The 21,859-nt window shown below is 39.8% G+C and overlaps 1 protein-coding gene across 1 annotated transcript in view; it reads right to left on the reverse strand.

Moving 5' to 3' along the window:
- ANKRD26 (ankyrin repeat domain containing 26) overlaps window positions 1-21,508 on the reverse strand; it is a 93,020-nt gene extending 71,512 nt beyond the window's left edge. Inside the window, exons 1-5 of the mRNA XM_060160453.1 lie at window positions 21,234-21,508; window positions 12,791-12,905; window positions 12,455-12,628; window positions 8,203-8,309; window positions 4,318-4,388 (exon numbers count right to left, since the gene is read on the reverse strand). Of these exons, the coding sequence (XP_060016436.1) occupies window positions 4,318-4,388; window positions 8,203-8,309; window positions 12,455-12,628; window positions 12,791-12,905; window positions 21,234-21,463 (697 nt within the window). The 5' untranslated portion in view covers window positions 21,464-21,508. The remainder of the gene's footprint in view (window positions 1-4,317; window positions 4,389-8,202; window positions 8,310-12,454; window positions 12,629-12,790; window positions 12,906-21,233) is intronic.
- Between the last annotated feature and the right edge of the window lie 351 nt (window positions 21,509-21,859).

A 21,859-nucleotide genomic window follows, 5' to 3' on the forward strand; every position in this document is an offset into this window, starting at 1 on the left:
CTACTGAAGCCTGCACGCCTAGAGCCTGTGCTCTGCGACAGAAGCCACCACAATGAGAAGCCCGCGTGATGCAACAAAGGTTAGCTCCCACTCCCGCAACTAGAGAAAGCCCGCGTGCAGCAACGAAGACTCAACGCAGCCAAAAATAAAAATAATTAATTAATTAATTTTAAAAAAAGTATTCCTTTGGAACCACACCTGGAGAGTATACTAGAGTGAATGCTGATTATACCACTGCTAGGCAATTATGCATGAGAGCCATTTCCCCACCTTTACATTTATCAAATGCAAAAAAAAAAAAAAAGGAACAGTACTTATCAAAATTTGATACCTAAAAGTGAAGTGCTGTTTACAATGACCATAATCCTAACCAAACTGTGAGACTGACAGAAAATGATATCATTAGTAGAATCAGTACCATAAACTGACAATAGCAAACTTAAATAGCATGATATTTCTGGACTTCCATCACTCAGAGCAGTGCATAGAGAATATATGTATTTTGCCATCACGTAACACAACTTCTCCGGCTCTTCAGTTCAGGGTAAAAACGCCCTGTCACAAGGAAGCCTGGTCTACAGGCACTGTACTTTAGAGCACGGCAAAACACAGGAAACAAACTCTTTCTGGCCCTATTTCCAATTGCAAGATAAGCATGAAAGACTTTGTAATTCCAGTTTTATAAAGGATAATCTCCTGAAAGGGAGGCAGGGAAGGGCAAATGGGGTCAACTGGATGGTAAGGATGGAGAAGTTGAATTTTTTTTAAGTTTGAAATATATATACATTTTAAAAGTATAATCTCTTGAGACTGTGTCCTTCCATTGCTCAAGAGTCTATCTGGACCCACCACATAGAGCAGCACGGTCCAAACAGTTCGTGCTGTGTAGTCGTGAGGGATGTCATTTTTCTCAACCCTTCCCATTATGTGGCAAATGATTATAGAAATCATGCTTCTTCAGCTTGTAAGGCATATGTCATCGTATCTTAAGCTGATGAACAAAAAAAGGGAGGGAGGGAAGGAGGGAGGGAGAGACTCTGGTACTGCTGGACAACATTTCACATGTGTTGTCATAATCTGATGCTGGGGGAATGAAGTACATGCAGTAACTCCACGGGGAGAGGACACCTGCAAGCTTGCGCCTGGTGTCCTGCAGACTTCGCACCGTGCGCCTTTTCCCTTTGCTAATTTTGTTTGGTATTCTTTCACTGTAATAAATCACAAGCATGAGTACAACCACATGCTGAGTCCTGGGAGTTCTATGGAAGAGCCAAACCTGGTGTGGTTTGGGGAACCTCTCAAACAGTTGCATTGTTGACATGAAGTCTGTATTATTTGGGTTGATGTGTTATATGTGATTACAGTCAGGTTATTTCACAGAATAACCTTCCTCAAATTTGTTTTTCTTGATATTTGCCTTGGAGATTCCTGTATTTCTATATCCATTTGAATAAAGGCGTAAAAGGGATAGATGAAACAGTGACGTCAGAAACTAATTGAAACAAGCAACAATCCTATTTCAACCAGAAAAAAACCAAAGAATTCTGATGATTGATAATATGTTCTAAAGTATGCAAGTTCCCATAAAGAAAATGAAAAGATCAGTTAATTTTCTCCAACTAAGCAGCGTTTAATTCCTCACAGTTGACTCTCAGATTTTTTGTTTTGTTTTTGTGGCCACACTGAGCGGCATGCAGGATCTTAGTTCCCCAGGGATCAAACCCATGCCCTCTGCAGTGGAAGCAAGGAGTCTTAACCACTAGACCACCAGGGAAGTCCCACTCCCAGGTTTTGACAACTCTGGGAAGATGCGGGCAAGCGTACTCACCAGGCCAGACTGTTTTCGCTGACCCTGGGTGGGCAGCTGCCGCTGTTATGAAAAACTTAGGTAGGACCTTGGTAGATGTGATAATTTTTCCATATTTGGACATCAGAAGTACCACTCATGTAAAAAGTAGATGTTATGACTCTTAAATTGTCCTTATGAAAAGGTTACCACCAAAGAACTTTTAAGAGTTAAATCCAACTTTCTTTTCAGTAATTTTACTTGATATAATTGATACTCCCTCCTTGAATTTTTCATTTAAAAAAATTTTTGCAACATCACCACCATTCTCTCCTACTTTTCTTTTTTTTGTTTTTCCTTTTTAGTTTTTATTTTGAATGAGAGTTTTATTTAGCACACTCAGATGAACAAATATAGGAACTGATCTACCACGTGCCACAACTAAAGAGAAGGCCACACGCTGCAACAAGGGGCCTGCACGCCACAACTAAGACCTGATGCAGCCAAAAAAAATAAATATTAAAAAAAAAAAAGAAACTGATCTATGTGGAATAATGCTACTTCCCTCCATCTCAAGATCCTCAGTCCTCAGTTAAGGGCTTTATAATTCCACTGACATCTTTTCGTTATTGGCTGGTACTCAAATTCCTAGAGGAGGATCCCTGCAGTATGTGACTCAGCTTGTCCCCAGGAGAACTTCCCTTTGTCCCACTGTGGAGCTCAGTGCCTGCCCTACTTTTCTCCAGCCCCTCCTCAAGTGTTCTTTACCAACCATCCCCACAGCACCCTTTCTGCACCAGCAAAACTGAACTGCTCATAAATCCTGCCAAGTCCACTCGTACATCTCAGCCTGTGCACTGCTGTTCTTTCTGCAAAACATGTGATCTTGATAGCTGTTCCTCCAGCCAAATGCTGTCCTTCTGCCTCTTTACCTGGCAAACGTCTCACTCTGCACGCTTACCTTAAGGTCCATGCACTTTTTAAAACTCGAATCCCTCACCATGGACTTAAAATATCTGGCACATATGAAACACCAATTTAAAAAAATACATAAAGACAATTTATAAACTCCTAGTGGGCTCTGGGACATAGTAAGCACAGAATAAAGTATACTAAATAATGAAAATGATCATTATAATAACAAGCTCCTGGAGGGCAACGGCTGTGTTTTTGTTGTTGTTGTTTTGTTTCGTTTTATTTTTTTTTCCTGTACGCGGGCCTCTCACTGTTGTGGCCTCTCCCGTTGCGGAGCACAGGCTCCGGAAGCGCAGGCTCAGCGGCCATGGCTCACGGGCCCAGCCGCTCCGCAGCATGTGAGATCCTCCCGGACCGGGTCACGAACCCGTGTCCCCTGCATCGGCAGGTGGACTCTCAACCACTGCGCCACCAGGGAAGCCCAAGGACTGTGTTTTTTACATGTTTGCATCCTGTGACATCAGAATAGTGCCTAGTACCTAAAAGATACTTGATAGTTAATTTGTGGACAAATAAATAAATAAATAAATGTGTTCTTTGAAAATTCCATTTAAAAAAATACAGAAATTAACCAGGGACAACTCTATTATGAGCACCTTGAAGACCAAAGCTCTATTTCATCTCTGTATCTCCTCTAACGTGTAAAACCAACCTACAGAAGTTCTTTGATGGACAGAGGTCTACTATGTTAGAGGTGTCCTCATACAGATTGTACAACGCGCTAGGTGCCACATCTAGGGAACACAATAGTGTTTTTCTTAATGTGAAGTATTTTTGTGCTTTTATTAGCATTTGCTGAGTCTCCAGTTGGGCTATTTGAATATTATGATAATCCTTTAACTAATGGCAACAGAGCATCTCGTTCTAACAAAATTATAGTGTCATGACAATCATCCAACACACAGAAGAAACATCTGGTTCTGATGAAGTCAGCCTATCTCACTCTGTTTGGACTTGTGAGGAATGAAGTTGGTAATAGCGAGACCTCGCTGGTACAATAATATGGAAAATAACCAGTGCTTCTCTACCAGGCATTGCTTTTCTGACTTCTGTACTATCAGTAGGTATCTTTCAAAAATAATCTCTCCTTGGTACGCTGCACACTGGCTCAGCTTTGCAGTTTTTCTTGTTTGCCATCTGTTTAAAGTACCAAGAAGGTACTGTTGAGTTCCCAGGCTTAAAGTTGGTAACTTTTTTAGTGAGGCTAATCACTATACAATAACTAATATTCATGTGATTATAGAGGAAACATACAACATACCAACCAAAAAATCTTTTTTCTTATTTACACAAAGATATAATATGGGATTTTAGGCGCCATGATTAAATATGTGGATTTCTTTTCAGACAATACTGTCTCTGATTTTAAATTACCTACAATTAACTTCTTAAACAATTCTGAATACTAGACTATTAAGAAATTAATTAAAAAAATTAAAATATACATGCAGTTTACACACTGGTTTTCTTCATTGCTTTTTCATTATTAAAACTTCCTCACTCTTACTTTATCTATGGTAGGGTCACCAAGAGTAATTCACTATCAGACGTCTTACCTGGGTTGCTATTTTGAGAAGGAGTTTTAGGTCTCTTTTCTTCTTTATATTCAGAAATCAGTTGGCGATTGCTATGTATTAAAAATGTGATAAATAATATTACTATTTTAATACTAATATGAAAAACAATTACCAAATATATTAAATTCCTAGATCACTTCAGACAATGTCAGAGCTATTATCAAAACTTCAATTGTGGGACTTTCCTGGTGGTGCAGTGGTTAAGAATCCGCCTGCCATTGCAGGGGACACGGGTTCGAGCCCTGGTCCGGGAAGATCCCACATGCCACGGAGCAACTAAGCCCGTGCGCCACAACTACTGACCCAGAGCTCTAGAGCCCATGAGCCACTACTGAGCCCATGCGCCGCAACTACTGAAGCCCACACGCCTAGAGCCCGAACTCCACAACAAGAGAAGCCACCGCAATGAGAAGTCCGCGCACTGCAACAAAGAGTAGCCCTCACTCACCACAACGAGAGGAAGCCCGCGCACAGCAACAAAGACCCAATGCAACCAAAAATAAATAATATATGAATTAACTTTAAAAAATCATATTAAAAACCCAATGTGTGTGTCTTTTCATAGGTTTAACATTCTAATGTTGCAGTTTTCAGGAAAAACGTCAGTAATCAGGGTGATTAGCTGTCTTTTCTTTGTGGTTTGTAATTCAAGGACTCTCAGCTATTCTATAATTTGTAACTGAATTTATTTATAAATATATGACCTCATTAAATTAGGTAACATAACTGTCCCCCATTATCGCAGCTAATCGCACCAAGAGTAGAAAACTAATCAAAGTTCAGACCTGGCTTGGACCACTACTACTCCTTCTCTACCTACTCAAACTCTGAACCAACAGCTCTTTCTTAGAATGATGCTTAAGCTCCACGTTCATCTCCAATTCACTTGGAAGACATAACCCTACTTTTACAATGGATGCTGACAAGTCCTGGACAGGGCTTACCTCTCCTAATGCCAACTAACCTACTTGAGATTCAGGGATTTCTGGTGAATGGGTTCCTTATGAGGCAGAATCTGAAAATACTTTGAAGGTTGAGGCAGATGTAAATCATTTAGAAGATTTTCATTATCATGGAGAACAGATCACTTGAGGGGCCAACCTCAGTTCCGGAGTCTCAGGCAAGCTGGCACCCACTCCTCTGAGGAGGAGGATATGGGACCTTCCACGACCTAAGAAAAAGTGCCCCACAGGATAGAAAGCAGCCTTGAGGTTCAGGTCTGGTAACAAAGGAAAAAGGAAAGTCAGCTGTCTCCCGGCAGGAGCATTTGAACCTCTCAGAAAGCCTAAAACAGTTCCCATTGACATCTGCTAGCAGAAAAGACAAGTAAGAGCCTCAAAGGGTAACTCATCGTGAAGATCTGGGCTAAGATGTGGGCTCTACATAAGGTTTTTGAGTGTGTCGGGGAGGGTGTGTGTGTGGCTAAAGCTAGGAGGCCCAGGTGCCAGGACTGGGTGCTGGTGCTTTGGAACAGTGGCTGAGCTACAGGCATATGTATGAGAACTTAAAAAGTTGTCACTTTGAAGTCTAAGTGTGCATCGCCATGAAGACTGAGGAATCTGGATCAGCAAGGGCATCCTGGGAGCAAAGGTCGATCGTGACCCGACTGCAGGACCAGTTTCTTTTTTCTTTTAAAGTTATTAAAGGTCTTTATAGAGCAACATCCAGACTCCAGATCCAGCTGCCAAGGAGACCCTGCTAAGACCAGTTTTAGTAGCAACACTGCAGCAATAGAATCAATGCAATCAACAGAATGATGAGAATGCCCTTTTTTCCCCCTCCAAATGACTTGTGGAAGAGGACTGTCTCTTTGATCTTAGGGAATCCCTTAGGTTCTTGCAAAATTTAAGAGGGAGAGTATAGAAGTACGTCCCCAAGAGAAAATATAGGATAGTCTGCTGAACTAAACACTTCAAGACCCAAATAACAAGTTAGAAAAATCAGAGCTGTGACACTACTTGTACCCCATGCATAGGGGTTACACTTGGAATGAAATGGATAATGTTAGGATCTTTAAGGATATAAAGTCTTAAAGTCCTGAGATAAAGAACCCTGTGCCCACTGCTACATCTAACTAGTCTGGCCTTTCGGCTGGTTTCCAGCTGATGATGCGGAACATCTCACCACCATTCCCAAGCTGCCTGCACCAAACGAGAACTCTCACCTGTCACATAACAAGTAACAGTTAAATTATTTTTAACCACAGTTTAGTGATAACTGGCATTTTAATGTAAACACTTACATATTAAAACCACTAATAAGAGCATATTCTTCTGCGGTCCATCCATAGATATCTTGAGAAAAGACATCAATACCTTGCTGAAGAAGAAGCCTGACTATATTTGTTGATTCATAGTTTACAGCAAGTATGAGAGCTGTTCTAAAATAACAGAGAGATAACTTCACCCTTAGGAACTTTAGCTAACTTACTTTAACAGCTAATTTGATATACTTTACCAAGTTAATATCTTGCCCATCCATGCAGAACTGACCATTTACATATTCAAGGGTTCATCTTTGTAAATTACCTCCAAGGCTAAAATGAAGGGACAAAAAAGAAGCCTCCTGTCCCACTCGGATGGCATGTAGAAGAAATTGCTAATTTAAAGTCCTTGATGGACAAGAAACTATGCTGAGGTCACTTATCTGAAGCAGGTGAGTATATAAAGGAAGAATTCCCCATTTCTTCCTTAGTCTGTTATATCATACTTCAAAATCAACTAGAGGTCAGGTTAAGGAAAAGCTATTTGCAGGCTTAAAACAATATTAATAATAATGAAATAAAAATAGTCACGGTTGCAGTTAATGTTGCTGATAAGCATGTGCTAGGCACTAAATGAAATACTATATATGTAACCTTTCTTCCACACAACCACCCTTGAAGGATATACTACTATCCTCCTTTTCATATCAGGAAACATATTTGCTGATAATAAGTAACGTTCCCAAGGTCATACACCTAGTAAGTAGGAAAACTAGGAATTAAACCCAGTCTGAATCTAAAGCCCATCACTTTCCTCCTTATCACCCATCTATGACTTGTCTTCATTGAAGGAAATGTTTATCCAATTAAAGCTACCTTTCTTCCTTCTACCTTCACCAATTAAAAATAAGAACATCAAAATGTACTAGAAATGGGGCTTCCCTGGTGGCGCAGTGGTTGAGAGTCCGCCTGCCGATGCAGGGGACACGGGTTCATGCCCCGGTCTGGGAAGATCCCACATGCCACGGAGCGGCTGGGCCCGTGAGCCGTGGCCGCTGGGCCTGCGCGTCCGGAGCCTGTGCCTCGCAACGGGAGAGGCCACAACAGTGAGAGGCCCGCGTACCCCCCCGCAAAAAAAAGTACTACAAATGAAAAAGGATAAAAACTGATAAGCCCAAAGTATCTGGTAATAGTGATTAACAATCACTTAGTGATAACCTAATAACATCAGTACTGTTCAAAGAAAGTAATTTAAAGCAAAGAGTCATCCCAAAGACATGCATCTTTTAAGGAAAAATATATACAAAGTAGAGGTTAAAAAATTATTCTAAAAGAATTAAGAAATTCAATACTGTGTCATAAGGTAAATTAAAAAGTAGAATCCATATTTTATAAAGCTAATAAAACTAATACGAAATCCCTTAGCTATTATAAGATCGTGTGACCAAAAAATGAAAAAAATCAGGTTGCAAATGACATCAGTCAATATTATAAAGGAATAGGAATCCTGCTATATATTATTTTTCATGATACACAGTCAGAGTAATTGCTTTTCGACCTGATGATGTGTTGATTATACATTAATCCTCTTCTTACTAATTTAATCTGTCACCACTCTAGAACAGCACTAAGGTTTTTAAAAAGAAAAAGAACTACTGTACCTTTTCATCTTATCAACTACATGTATATTTGCTTCTTTCTTTACTAAAAATTCCACCATGTGCTGATTGTTTTCACTTACAGCAAGTAAAAGTGGTGTGAGGTCCTCCTGTAAGACAGCAGAAACACTTTATACAGAAGGTACAAAGTTACATATTTCTAAACTGAATTTTAAAACTTATAATAGATTCTCTGAACTTAAACATCTAATATAGAAAATAAATAAAAAGGAGCCCCTTCCTTCTCACCCACGCTGTGCTTCTTCCTTCTCTTTAAAATGCTCCTCACTTCTTTACATGATTAACTGCAAAGTCATTCTCTAAAACTCACTTCCAACATTTACCAGTTCCAAGGATCTTTGCTTCTATCACAGTATTTATCAGGTATACTGGAGTTATTTTATTGCTCTATACTAGTCTATACACTCTAAACACTCCTCCAGAGATAATCATTTAACTATTAAATCAACTGCATATTTTAGGAACAATGCTGAGGAGAAAGATATAATATTGTCTGCAACATGCATAACCTATCCAACGATAACCAATTAACCTCATAAGGTTTACAGACATTCCAATGGGAATATGATTCTTCACATGAACATGTAAAGAAAAAGTTTTTTTAAAAAAAACTTATAATTCTAACTTGAAAATTTCAATCCCATTCTTAAGAGATTCTTTTAAAATATGAAATAGATTATAAATTAATGACTGTTTTAAAATCTAGAAATATTTATCAAAATAAACTGTAATACAGGAACTGGAAACACAGATGCTTATGGAGGCAAAGTAGGTGACCCAAGTAAGTGAAGAACCCAGGTGAGGCCAGCAAACCGGAGAACACGCACCATACAGAAGGGGCACCCTTTGCACGGCAGACCAAACAGTAGCGTGGGCTCAAGGGGGACCAGATTGGATTCCTTAAGAGAAGCCTGAAATGCAGATTTCTGCATGAGTCTCCTAAATTTTAAATGCTGACTCAATTTGTGGAGAAAAGCTAAACACATCCAGGGGCCACGTTTAGTCTATAGCCCACTTGTGTTTTTATGTTTGCTGTGAGTGTTTCCAAACAGGTGGATATAAAGCAAATATTTGCATGTAAAACCTTTCCTTTCTTTAGTATCATGTGTTTTACAAAACAAAAGTGGGTCCCAACATGTAATAAAAATTGCTATTAAGATTCATAATACCCACTTCAAGAATGTTTCCAATGCCTGTTAAAACTACAATCTATGGGCTTCCCTGGTGGCGCAGTGGTTGAGAGTCCACCTGCCGATGCAGGGGACACGGGTTCGTGCCCCGGTCCGGGAAGATCCCACATGCCGCAGAGCAGCTGGGCCCGTGAGCCATGGCCGCTGAGCCTGCGCGTCCGGAGCCTGTGCTTTGCAACGGGAGAGGCCACAACAGTGAGAGGCCCGCGTACCGCAAAAAAAACCCCAAAAAACTACAATCTATTTCTATAATTCTCCCTGATGTTAACCAAATGGATAATTAGTTCATAAGACTGCTGAAACTAAATTATTAAAACAATTCCTATCTGTACTGTTACTAACTTCATGGGTTTTGTTGTTTAAAACTATCATCTTGCTTATGCCAGGGCCCAGTGAACCTAACAGACACACTGCAAGAGTCTGTCATGCAGCTTTCCCCAAAAGAAGGCTCATGCTTTACTGTTACTGCAGTCAGGAAAACCCTATTTGTGATAAACATCTGCTGACCTAATGACCTGGATGATAACAAAAGGTGCAAAAATCGCAAAGGGTCATACTCTACTTATTAAATGACTCACCATAAGCAAATTTCTAAAGACTCTGAGTGCCAGTGAATGACGAGTGGTTGGAAGGAAAAAGGAGTTATTCTTCAAGCCAATAGATATTGCCAATAATACCCCTTTTACCTTCTCAATCACAGAGGCAGAGAAAGATAAAAGTCAGGCTAATATTGTTGAAAAGGAGGGAGTTGATGGAAGGAGCATCTATCAAACTCCAACTCTTCTAGAGATTTCTTATTTTTGAGATCTGTGAATTTATAAATCACACTCATCCATTCCATTGTTCTTAACCAAGGGCTGTATCAGAATCTCGAGGAAATATTTCCAAACACACATGTCTGGGCCTTCCTAGATTTATTCAATCTAAATCTTCAGGGGAGAGCCTAGGTTTGTAAATTTTTTATAAGTTCTCCCAGGTGACTGTGGTTCATGAGAAGAATTCTAGCTGAGAATTAGTGTAGCAACCATGTCAGTCTCATCTCCTACCCACATGGCCAATTCCTTTTCTCAATTGAGGATTTGAAAAAAAAAAAAAGAAAAGTGTAAGAGATAAGAGTCACCAAAACTATATTTAATTTTTCTGGGTAAATAGGTAGAACAGGGACAAGTAAACTCAAAATGCAACTTGATCTCATTACTTATAAACACTTTACTTCCCATCAAGACATTCTAGATTTGAGAGCAGAGTCTAGACTCTTATCTAAGTGGCTGTTTCTGCCAAAACAGGATAATATGTCAGTTAATTATTTGTTCTTCTCCCTTATTTCCCATTTAATCGCCACACGTTCACTGCCAATCTGATTTCCTCTGAGTCCTCCTAAAATTGATCTCTAGGCAAGGTTACAATTCACTTAGGCTCTTTCCCAAAATAAAAATTATTATCCCCAAAACCTGAAAAGAACTTTGCCTAAATACATAAACTGAAGGGAAAAAAAACCCCAAAAAACCTCTTCTTGGCACTTCCTAACTGCCAAATTTCCAAATTGGCCTGCATATTTCTTTTTTTTAATTTAATTAATTAATTTATTTATTTATTTATTTTTGACTGCGTTGGGTCTTCGTTGCTGCGCGTGGGCTTTCTCTAGTCGTGGTGAGCGGGGGCTACTCTTCCTTGCGGTGTGCAGACTTTTCATTGCAGTGGCTTCTCTTGTTGGCGAGCACAGGCTCTAGGGGCGCGGGCTCAGTAGTTGTGGCTCGTGGGCTCTAGAGCACAGGCTCAGTAGTTGTGGCTCACGGGCTTAGTTGCTCCACGGCATGTGGGATCTTCCTGGACCAGGGCTCGAACCCATGTCTCCTGCATTGGCAGGCAGATTCTTAACCACTGCACCACCAGGGAAGCCCGGCCTGCATATTTCAACTCCTCTCTCCTTTTCCTTTTTCCCTCTGAAGGCTTAGGTAATGAGAGAGAAATCATTTTTACATAAATCATTTTTTAATAACATAGGAACTTGTCAACAGGAGCAAGATTGTTATTATTGTAAAATGCTTTTGTTTTGTTTGAGTTTTAGGACAAAGTCTATCTCCAAGGCAAGTTTTGCATTTCTGTGTTGTTTTACACTAATCAGGAAAAAAATTTGAGCGGGGGAAAAAAAAAGTCTTACCTTTAACAAATGCAATGTTTTCACAAATATCTGCTATAGACACATAAAAGAAAGCTATACTCTCTAATGCTTCTTTAGAAATACATGATTTAAAGTGAAATCTTAGATAATTAAGTTATTTCAAAATATTGTCACTCAGGGAATGCTTGAGCTTCCAAATATGTAAAACTGACCCCATTTATGTCAGCAGAGGGAGTTCCTGGCGGGGCTGCAGCAGGAGGAGGTAATGTGTATCCCAAAGAAAAAGCAGGAACAGCAGCTCCGCCATCACTTGCTCCCCATGCACAGCTACAACCCTGCTGAGGAGCCACCCGAGGCTGAGTGTGGAAGACCCCAAGGTGTACGTGGTGGACCAAATGGCCACCAGCATAAGGGAACACCCTTGCTGGGTGTCAAACACGACCTGCCCCACTTTCCCCAATCTTAGAACCTGGGGTCCTGGAGGGCTCAGGGCCTGCTGCCTGCCCTGGCCACCTGCACTCACCCAGCTCTCCCTGCTGGGTACTGGGTCTCCTTCCTCCTCCCATCCATCCCCAACAGCACCCATTCCCTGAGCCCCTGCAAGCAGCCAGCCCCCACCTCATCTCCCTCCCCCCAGCTCTTTGTCTTGTGTGGGCTCTGAGCCCACCACCCACTCCCAGGCATATCCTAATGGGAAGATTTCCCTTCTAGGGTAGAAGGGTGGCTGGGAGACAGAATTGTGCTCTTTCTGTGAGCACCACCTTTCTCCAGCCCGTGACTTGGCTTTGGAGTTGTTTCCATGGTAACAGGGCCTGATGGGTGGTATTCAGTATACATACTATTATAGATAAAACATCTGCAGCTAAAACAAAAAAAAACAACCATGTATTGCAAATATTTTGTAAATATAGTTGAGCTATACCTTGTTCCTTGCTTCAATGTTGGCGTCATGTGAAAGCAGCTTTGCTGCGAGTGATATATTCTGATAAAGGGCAGCATAGTGGAGAGCAGTGTTGCCACTGATATCCATGACATTTGGGTCAGCACCATGTTCCAGCAGAATAGTTGCACACTCCTCTTCCTGGCATTGTATGGCCTATAAGTGTTATGCCAAGACACAGACTGTAAATTCTAGAAATTCAGAGTAAACATTCCAGAAGTTTCACCAGTTCGTTATATTTAAATGAGATAAATCCATTTTTATTCTAAGCAGTTAAATCAAATCCATCTCACATTGACATGGTTGGCTACTATGTACCTTCATCAGCGCTGTCCTGTTTTCGTTGTCACAGAGGTTAAGCTGGCATTTTCTCTCCACTAGGAGAGTTACCACTGCTGGATGGCCACTGGCACAGGCCAAATGGAGAGCAGTCCTACGAAACCGAGAGGAGGTTTTAGGAAATTGTAGTGCACTATTTCAAAACATACAATTGTTCATGTAATTGAAAACATTTAATAGCATGCTATTCCTATCCCTTTAAAACAAATATTTAGTTTTCTTCTGGAGAAAGAACAATATATATTAGCTCTTCTTACTCTCCACATTAATGAAAGAACAACCTGCTTGAATAGAAAGAGCATGACCTTGAGATTCAGCTCAACGTGGGTTTGAATTTGACTTTAACTGTGTCACTTATTAGCTGTCACTTAGCCTTTCTGTGCCTCAATTTCCTCATCAACAAAATGGGGATAGAGCAGTAGTTATCACACAGGACACCACTGTGATGCTTAAATGAGAACCTATGCAAAGGGTTTAGAACAGTTCCTCGCACAGATAACAGCTCAATAATTATTAGGTAATATTATCATAATTATTACTATTATTTTACAAGGGCAACATTTCAATTAAGTAAAAGGATATTATACCTCTTTTGAAGATATGTCTTGAGGACTAGAGAGAACACCGTACTTCAGTGATTCTAATATGCTCATTTTCTCACATTTTAACATCTCTGACATTGGAATGAAATTTATAATTCATGATGTCTTACAACTATAATTGGTAGCATTTTTTGTCTGTTCGTTTCTCATTTTTCCTGTTGGTCTAATTATCTCTGTCTCTGTGCCTAAAGTTGCCATTTTTTTTAAATTTAAGTATAGGTGATGTATAATATTATATATTACGGAATTTCCCTGGTGGCGCAGTGGTGAAGAATCCATTTGCCAATGCAGGGGACACAGGTTCGAGCCCCGGTCCCAGAAGATCCCATGTGCCACAAAGCAACTAAGCCCATGCACCACAACTACTGAGCCTGCGCTCTAGAACCCGCGAGCCACAACTACTGAGCCCGCACACCTAGAGCCCGTGCTCCACAACAAGAGAAGCCACCACAATGAGAAGCCCACGCACCGCAAGGAAGAGTAACCCCCGCTCGCCACAACTAGAGAAAGCCTGCGCGCAGCATCGAAGAACCAACGCAGCCAAAAATAAAAAAATAATAATAAAATAAAAATTATATATCATAGGGGTACAACATAGTGATTCACAATTTTTAAAGGTTATATACTCCATTTATAGTTATTATAAAATACTGGCTATATTCCCCATGTTGTACAATATATCCTTGTAGCTTATTTTATACCTAATAGTTTGTACCTCTTAATCCCCTACCCCTATCTTGCCCCTCCTCCCTTTCCTCTCCCCACTGGTAACCACTAGTTTGTTCTCTATATCTGTGAGTTGGTAACATTTAAAAAAATTTCTATATTAATATATAAAATAGTGGGGCATCACACAATCCATGGTGCCTTACATCAAATGAAATAATGGCCTATATAACGGGTCTACTGCAGTTCTAGTCACACGGTTGGCACTTAAATAACTTTTAGTTCTTAAAGGCATGATGAGCAATACTGTAAATCACCTATACTTCAATTTTTAAAAAATAATAAAATAAAAGCAGCACGGGGAAAGAGAACTAAAATAACAAGCAAAACAAGAATTTTTTTAAAAGTAATTCTAACTCTGACTTTCAGGAAACTTTAAGCCAAAGGAAATTCAGGATTCAAATGAATAGGAATGGCTCGTTTTATTCAATATTTACATTTATAGATTGTGTGAAATCAGGCATTTCCAATGATCAATAGTAGTATTTAATACCATTATAAATGTTCAAAAAGGACAAGTAAAGGTTATCTTTTACAATTTCCTACCTTCAGAAATGCTTCTGTTTGAAAGAAGGGAGAAAAGCTTCAATTGAGACTAAGCCTTAATACTTCAAATTTTAAATTTCTCATCGTGCTCACGGGGGCAACATGAAGTTTTTAAGGATGAAAGAGTTCTGAGAGATAGATGCAGGGTCCTGAGTAGAAAGCACCTGCTACATAATAGGTATTCAAGTTATATTTGATGAACAAATGGATTAAACAATGGATAAACATAACTGGAGAGTTCAATACTTTTTTTAACATATTTATTGGAGTATAATTGCTTTACAATGATTTATTAGTTTCTCCTGTATAACAAAGTGAATCAGCTATATGTATACATATATCCCCATATCCCCTCCCTCTTGCGTCTCCCTCCCACCCTCCCTATCCCACCCCTCTAGGTGGTCACAAAGCACCGAGCTGATCTCCCAAGTGATGCAGCTGCTTCCCACTAGCTAGCTATTCTACATTTAGTAGTGTATATATGTCACTGCTACTCTCTCGCTTCATCCCAACCTAACCTTCCCCCTTCCTTGTGTCCTCAAGTTCATTCTCTACGTCTGTGTCTTTACTCCTGTCCTGCTCCTAGGTTCATCAGAACCTTTTTTTTTTTTAGATTCCATATCTATGTGTTAGAACATGGTATTTGTTTTTCTCTTTCTGACTTACTTCACTCTGTATGACAGACTCTAGGTCCATTCACCTCACTACAAATAACTCAATTTCATTTCTTTTTATGGCTGAGTAATATTCTATTGTATATGTGTGCCACATCTTCTTTATCCATTCTTCTGTCAATGGACACTTAGATTGCTTCCATGTCCTAGCTATTGTAAATAGTGCTGCAATGAACATTGTGGTGCATGACTCTTTTTGAATTATGGTTTTCTCAGGGTATATGTCCAGAAGTGGGTTTGCTGGGTTGTATGGTAGCTCTACTTTTCGTTTTTTAAGGACCCTCCATATTGTTCTCCATAGTGGCTGTATCAATTACATTCCCACCAACAGTGCAGGAGGGTTCCCTTTTCCCCACACCCTCTCCAGCATTTACTGTTTGTAGATTTTTGATGATGGCCATTCTGACCAGTATGAGGTGATACCTCATTGCAGTTTTGATTTGCCTTTCTCTAATGATTAGTGATGTTGAGCATCTTTTCAAGTGTTTGTTGGCAATCTGTATATCTTCTTTGGAGAAATGTGTATTTAGGTCTTCTGCCCATTTTTGGATTGAGTTATTTGTTTTTTTGATATTGAGCTGCATGAGCTGCTTGTATATTTTGGAGACTAATCCTTTGTCAGTTGCTTCATTTGCAAATATTTTCTCCCATTCTGAGGGTTGTCTTTTCATCTATTTTATGGTTTTCTTTGCTGTGCAAAAGCTTTTAAGTTTCATTAGGTCCCATTTGTTTATTTTTGTTTTTATTTGCATTTCTGTAGGAGGTGGGTCAAAAAAGATCTTGCTGTGATTTATGTCATAGAGTGTTCTGCCTAAGTTTTCCTCTAAGAGTTTTAGAGGTATTTCATTCCTCTAATTTCATTCTTTTACATGTAGCTGTCCAGTTTCCCCAGCACCACTTATTGAAGAGGCTGTCTTTTCTCCATTGTATATTCTTGCCTCTTTTATCAAAGATAAGGTGACCATATGTGCATGGGTTTATCTCTGGGCCTTCTATTCTGTTCCAGAGGTCTATATTTCTGTTTTTGTACCAGTACCATACTGTCTTGATTACTGTAGCTTTGTAGTACAGTCTGAAGTCAGGGAGCCTGATTCCTCCAGTTCCATTTTTCTTTCTCAAGATTGTTTTGGCTATTCAGGGTCTATTGTGTTTCCATACAACTGGTGAAATTCTTTGCTCTAGTTCTGTGAAAAATGCCATTGGTAGTTTGATAGGGATTGCATTGAAACTGTAGTTTGCTTTGGGTAGTATAGTCATTTTCACAATGTTGATTATTCCAATCCAAGAACATGGTATCTCTCTCCATCTGTTTGTATCATCTTTAATTTCTTTCATCAGTGTCTTATAGTTTTCTGCATACAGGTCTTTTGTCTCCTTAGGTAGGTTTATTCCTAGGTATTTTATTCTTTTTGTTGTAATGGTAAATGGGAGTGTTTTCTTAATTTCTCTTTCAGATTTTTCATCATTAGTGTTTAGGAATGTAAGAGATTTGTGTGCATTAATTTTGTATCCTGCTACTTTACCAGATTCATTGATTAGCTCTAGTAGTTTTCTGGTAGCATCTTCAGGATTCTCTATGTATAGTATCATGTCATCTGCAAACAGTGACAGCTTTAATTCTTCTTTTCCGATTTCGATTCCTTTTATTTCTTTTTCTTCTCTGATTGCTGTGGCTAAAAATTCCAAAACTATGTTGAATAACAGTGGTGAGAGTGGGCATCCTTGTCTTTTTCCTGATTTTAGATGAAATGGTTTAAGTTTTTCACCATTGAGAACAATGTTGGCTGTGGGTTTGTCATATATGCCCTTTATTATGTTGAGGTAAGTTCCCTCTATGCCTACTTTCTGGAGAGTTTTTATCATAAACAGGTGTTGAATTTTGTCAAAAGCTTTTTCTGCATCTACTGAGATTATCATATGGTTTTTATTCTTCAGTTTGTTAATATGGTTTATCACATTGATTGGTGTATATTGAAGAATCCTTGCATTCCTGTGATAAACCCCACTTGATCATGGTGTACGATCCTTTTAATGTGCTGTTGGATTCTGTTTGCTAGTATTTTTTTGAGAATTTTTGCATCTACGTTCATCAGTGATATTGGTCTGTAGTTTTCTTTTTTTGTTATATCTTTGTCTAGTTTTGGTATCACAGTGATGGTGGCCTTGTAGAACGAGTTTGGGAGTGTTCCTCCCTCTGCTATATTTTGGAAGAGTTTGAGAAGGACAGGTGTTAGCTCTTCTGTAAATGTTTGATGGAATTCTCCTGTGAAGCCATCTGGTCCTGGTCTTTTGTTTGTTGGAAGATTTTTAAAATTTTTTTTTTAGCAGTACACGGGCCTCTCACTGCTGTGGCCTCTCCCGTTGTGGAGCACAGGCTCCGGACACGCAGGCTTAGTGGCCATGGCTCACGGGCCTAGCTGCTCTGAGGCACGTGGGATCTTCCCGTGTCCCCTGCATCGGCAGGTGGACTCTCAACCACTGCGCCACCAGGGAAGCCCTGTTGGAAAATTTTTAATCACAGTTTCAATTTCAGTGCTTGTGATTGGTCTGCTTATATTTTCTATTTCTTCTTGGTTCAGTCTTGGAAGGTTGTGCTTTTCTAAGAATTTGTCCATTTCTTCCAGGTTGTCCATTTTATTGGCATATAGTTGCTTGTAGTAATCTCTCATGAATCTTTGTATTTCTGATGTCAGTTGTTACTTTGGAGAGTTCGATATTTTTAAAGAAAACTTTTGGGAAGTAAAGCAATACTTATGCAATAGTAATAATCATTTACATTTGTATTTTTGATTTTTTATTTTCATAAGAACACAACTAAAACTCTATAAACTTTTGCAATAGTAATAATCACCACTTAGATTTACTATTTTTTATTTTCATAAGACTGCAATAAAGTAAAATGATTAATCTATAATCATTTACATATTATAGGTAATAAAGTTACACAAAATCAAAAACGTGTATATAGCGAAATATATACCTAGTAAAATCTACAGGCATGGATAAAAAGATTCCCTTTACTTCTGAAGAGGTTAAAAGTTGTCAGAAGATATCAATCCTTGAAAAACTTCCAAAAAAAATAGAAAGTGAGGAATTATTTTTATCTGTACAAGATTCATATTCCTGCTCTCTCCCAGAATTATTTCACTAATACTAAACATTTACTAGAATTTTTGTACATGTTCACTGTAGAAATCACAGATTTTTTTTTTTTTTTTTTTTTGCAGTACGCGGGCCTCTCACTGCTGTGGCCTCTCCCGTTGCGGAGCACAGGCGCCGGACGCGCAGGCCCAGCGGCCACGGCTCACGGGCCCAGCTGTTCCGTGGCATGTGTGATCCTCCCGGGCCGGGGCACAAACCCGCATCCCGTGCATAGGCAGGTGGACTCTCAACCACTGCGCCACCAGGGAAGCCACACAGATTTTTTTAAAAGGAAAAGAAAGCTTCACTTATAAGTGTGCAGAAATAACAAATTTTATCATATTTTTGCACATATTTTTGCCTAAGATAAGACCATAGTCTTTTTGTGTTTATATATAAGGAAACTGATTTTTTTTTCTCAATGTTCTACCAAAGTACATCTCTGCAGGTCAACACACATCTGTTATCTATGCCACCTTCAATGGTCACATATTACTCCATACCAGATACACTGTAATTTATTTTTAAAATCTTTGAGTTTGTCTTAATACATTGCTATTTTAAGCAGTGTTGAGAACAACAAATTGTATGTTACCTATCTCTAATTTATCTCTAATTATTTACCTCTTATTTGTATAAAGAGAATTGATGTGTAAAGGGAATATACATTTTTTAAATGTGGTACTTATCACCAAATTGCCTATTTGAAAAGTCAAAAGCAACTTAGACTTTAAACAGCAGTATAAGCACCACTGTTCTTCATCTTCACAAACTTTGTGAAGGGAAAATGTTTTTCATTCCTCTTTAACTTAAATTCCTTTTATTACCAGAAATGCTAAATTTTTTTTCCTATATCCATTGGTCACTTATGGATATGCAAAAAAGTACTTTGCTCAATTTCAAATTAGAAGTTTTTTCCCCTTACTGATTTCAAAGAATTCTCTGTAAAATGAAGATATGTTTTCTTGCCTGATACAAATATGTTGATATATTTTAAAAGCTCTTTGTCTTTTATTTTGTTAATCTTCTTTTCTGATCTACAGAGGGTTTTAATTTTTTTATGTTGTTAAATCAACCTCCAGAATTCTTGCTTTTGAAGTCATTCTTAGGAAGGTCTTTGTCAGCACAAAAAATGTATAAATAGGAATTTTGTTTTCTTCTAGTCGTTTTCTCACTTTGAATATTTAAAATTTTTGATCTGTACTCCATCTGAAACTTATTTTTGTGAGATAAAAATCTAGTTACTTTTCTCTAAATAGTTAGCAGTTTACTTCTCCACCATTTACAAACAATTTATTTTTTCCTTCTAATATGAAATGTCATCAGTTCAAGTTCTAAAGTCTTACATATATTTGGGTGTTTGGGCATTTTCTATTCTGTTCCATTCACTTATTTGTCTTTTCAGTTGTTAGTAAACGAATAATTTGTGGGAACTTACAGCACATTTTGATATCTAGAAGGGCAAATCTTTGTCTACTACATAAAACTTTTAATTTCATCACAACAAATAAAGAAAGCATGTGAAACTCAAAAAATTTTAAACCACCATATGCTTATTTGGTTTAAATATGGGAAGACCATATTTTAAGAAAATGAGTCTTCCTATTCAAGGACACAGCCATCTTCCCACTTCAAAGCTGTCTTCTAAGGTCCTTCAGTAGAGAACATATATACATAGGTGTACACTGATATAAAACGGATACTGCAGGCTTCCCTGGTGGCACAGAGGTTAAGAATCCGCCTGCCAATGCAGGGGACACAGGTTTGGGCCCTGGTCGGGGAAGATCCCACATACTGTGGAGCAACTAAGCCCGTGTGCCACAACTACTGAGGCTGCGTTCTAGAGCCCGCAAACCACAACTACTGAGCCCACATGCCACAACTACTGAAGCCCGCGCACCTAGAGCCCGTGCTCCACAACAACAGAAGCCACCCCAATGAGAAGCCCACGCACTGCAACGAAGAGTAGCCCCCCACTCGCTGCAACTAGAGAAAGCCCACGTGCAGCAGTGAAGACCCAACACAGCCAAAAATAAATAAATTAAAATAAATAAATTTTTAAAAAAAGAATCCGCCTTCTAATGCAGGGGACACGGGTTCGAGCCCTGGTCCAGGAAGATCCCACATGCTGCAGAGCAACTAAGCCCATGGGCCACAACTACTGAGCCTGCGCTCTAGAGCCGGCAAGCCACAACTACCTAGCCCATGTTCCACATCTACCTAGCCCACCTTCCACAACTAACTGAGCTCGCGCGCCTAGAGCCCGTGCTCCACAATAAGAGAAACCATCACAATGAGAAGCCCGCGCACGGCAATGAAGACCCAACACAGCAATAAATAAATTAATTTTTTAAAAAAAAGATACTGGATTGTATCTGAAGAATTTTTAGTCCAGAAGTTTATCTGTCATGAGACAGATCATTTTCCTCATTATGCACTTCTCTGTAACATATAACATTACGGTATAAAAATGTGTACATTAAAAATAAGATACTGTTCATGTTTAATTTCGTTTCTGTGGTTACTGACATTCAGTCAAATGACTTTAAAACTGTCAGTAAAGTGCTCTATAAGGGGAATCATGAGCGGGTCCGAAACCAGCTAAGGCTTTTGCTGCCTATAAAGTCTGCGGGGCGCGGGATCCCACGTGGGTGTCCACGAGCCTCGGAGGGGAAACTGACAGCAGGGACCCCACCCAAGCCCGCCCCGCCTCCTCCCGCCCGCCCCAGTTACCTGTTCATCTTGTCCCTGTCGTTCAAGCCATTCTTCCCAAGCAACAGAATCTGCTGCACTTTGGCTACGTTGCCCACGCTGGCAGCTTTGTGGATCTTCCCGAGATCCTTGTCTCGGATGTGGTACTCGGGCCGGGAGTTGATTCGATTACCGCTCTCTCTCCGCGAGCTGGTGAAGGAGCCGAAGGGCGACTCGCCCTTCTTACTTCCGAAGCCAAAAATCTTCTTCATTGCAGAGCCTACAGGCTTCAGACACACCTCACCTCCCCCTCGGCTTCTCACAGTCTCCCGAGCCTAACACTAGCGGTACAGATAAGCCAACGCGGTCTGGCCACAACATCCCAGCTGGGAAACTCCGCGGTTTCTCCTGTTTCAGCCCAGACTAACCCTAGCCAAGCGATACAGCTAAACGCAGTGCGCGTGCGCGCCTTGTAAGAAGGCGTCACTGCGCTTGCGCACAGAGGCCCGGAGACCAGGAGTACCCAGTGCGCATGTGCGAGACCCAAGCGTCTGAAATCTCTGCGATTCTTTGTGGGCCGCGCTGGGTTCTTTTCCAACGTTGGTGCGAGCTGGCTGAGCGTTTCCGGACATTTGCAAATGTTAGAATCTCCCGTGAGAAAGTCGTCT

Source organism: Lagenorhynchus albirostris, chromosome 1 (assembly GCF_949774975.1).
Source record: "Lagenorhynchus albirostris chromosome 1, mLagAlb1.1, whole genome shotgun sequence".
NCBI classification, from domain to species: domain Eukaryota; kingdom Metazoa; phylum Chordata; class Mammalia; order Artiodactyla; family Delphinidae; genus Lagenorhynchus; species Lagenorhynchus albirostris.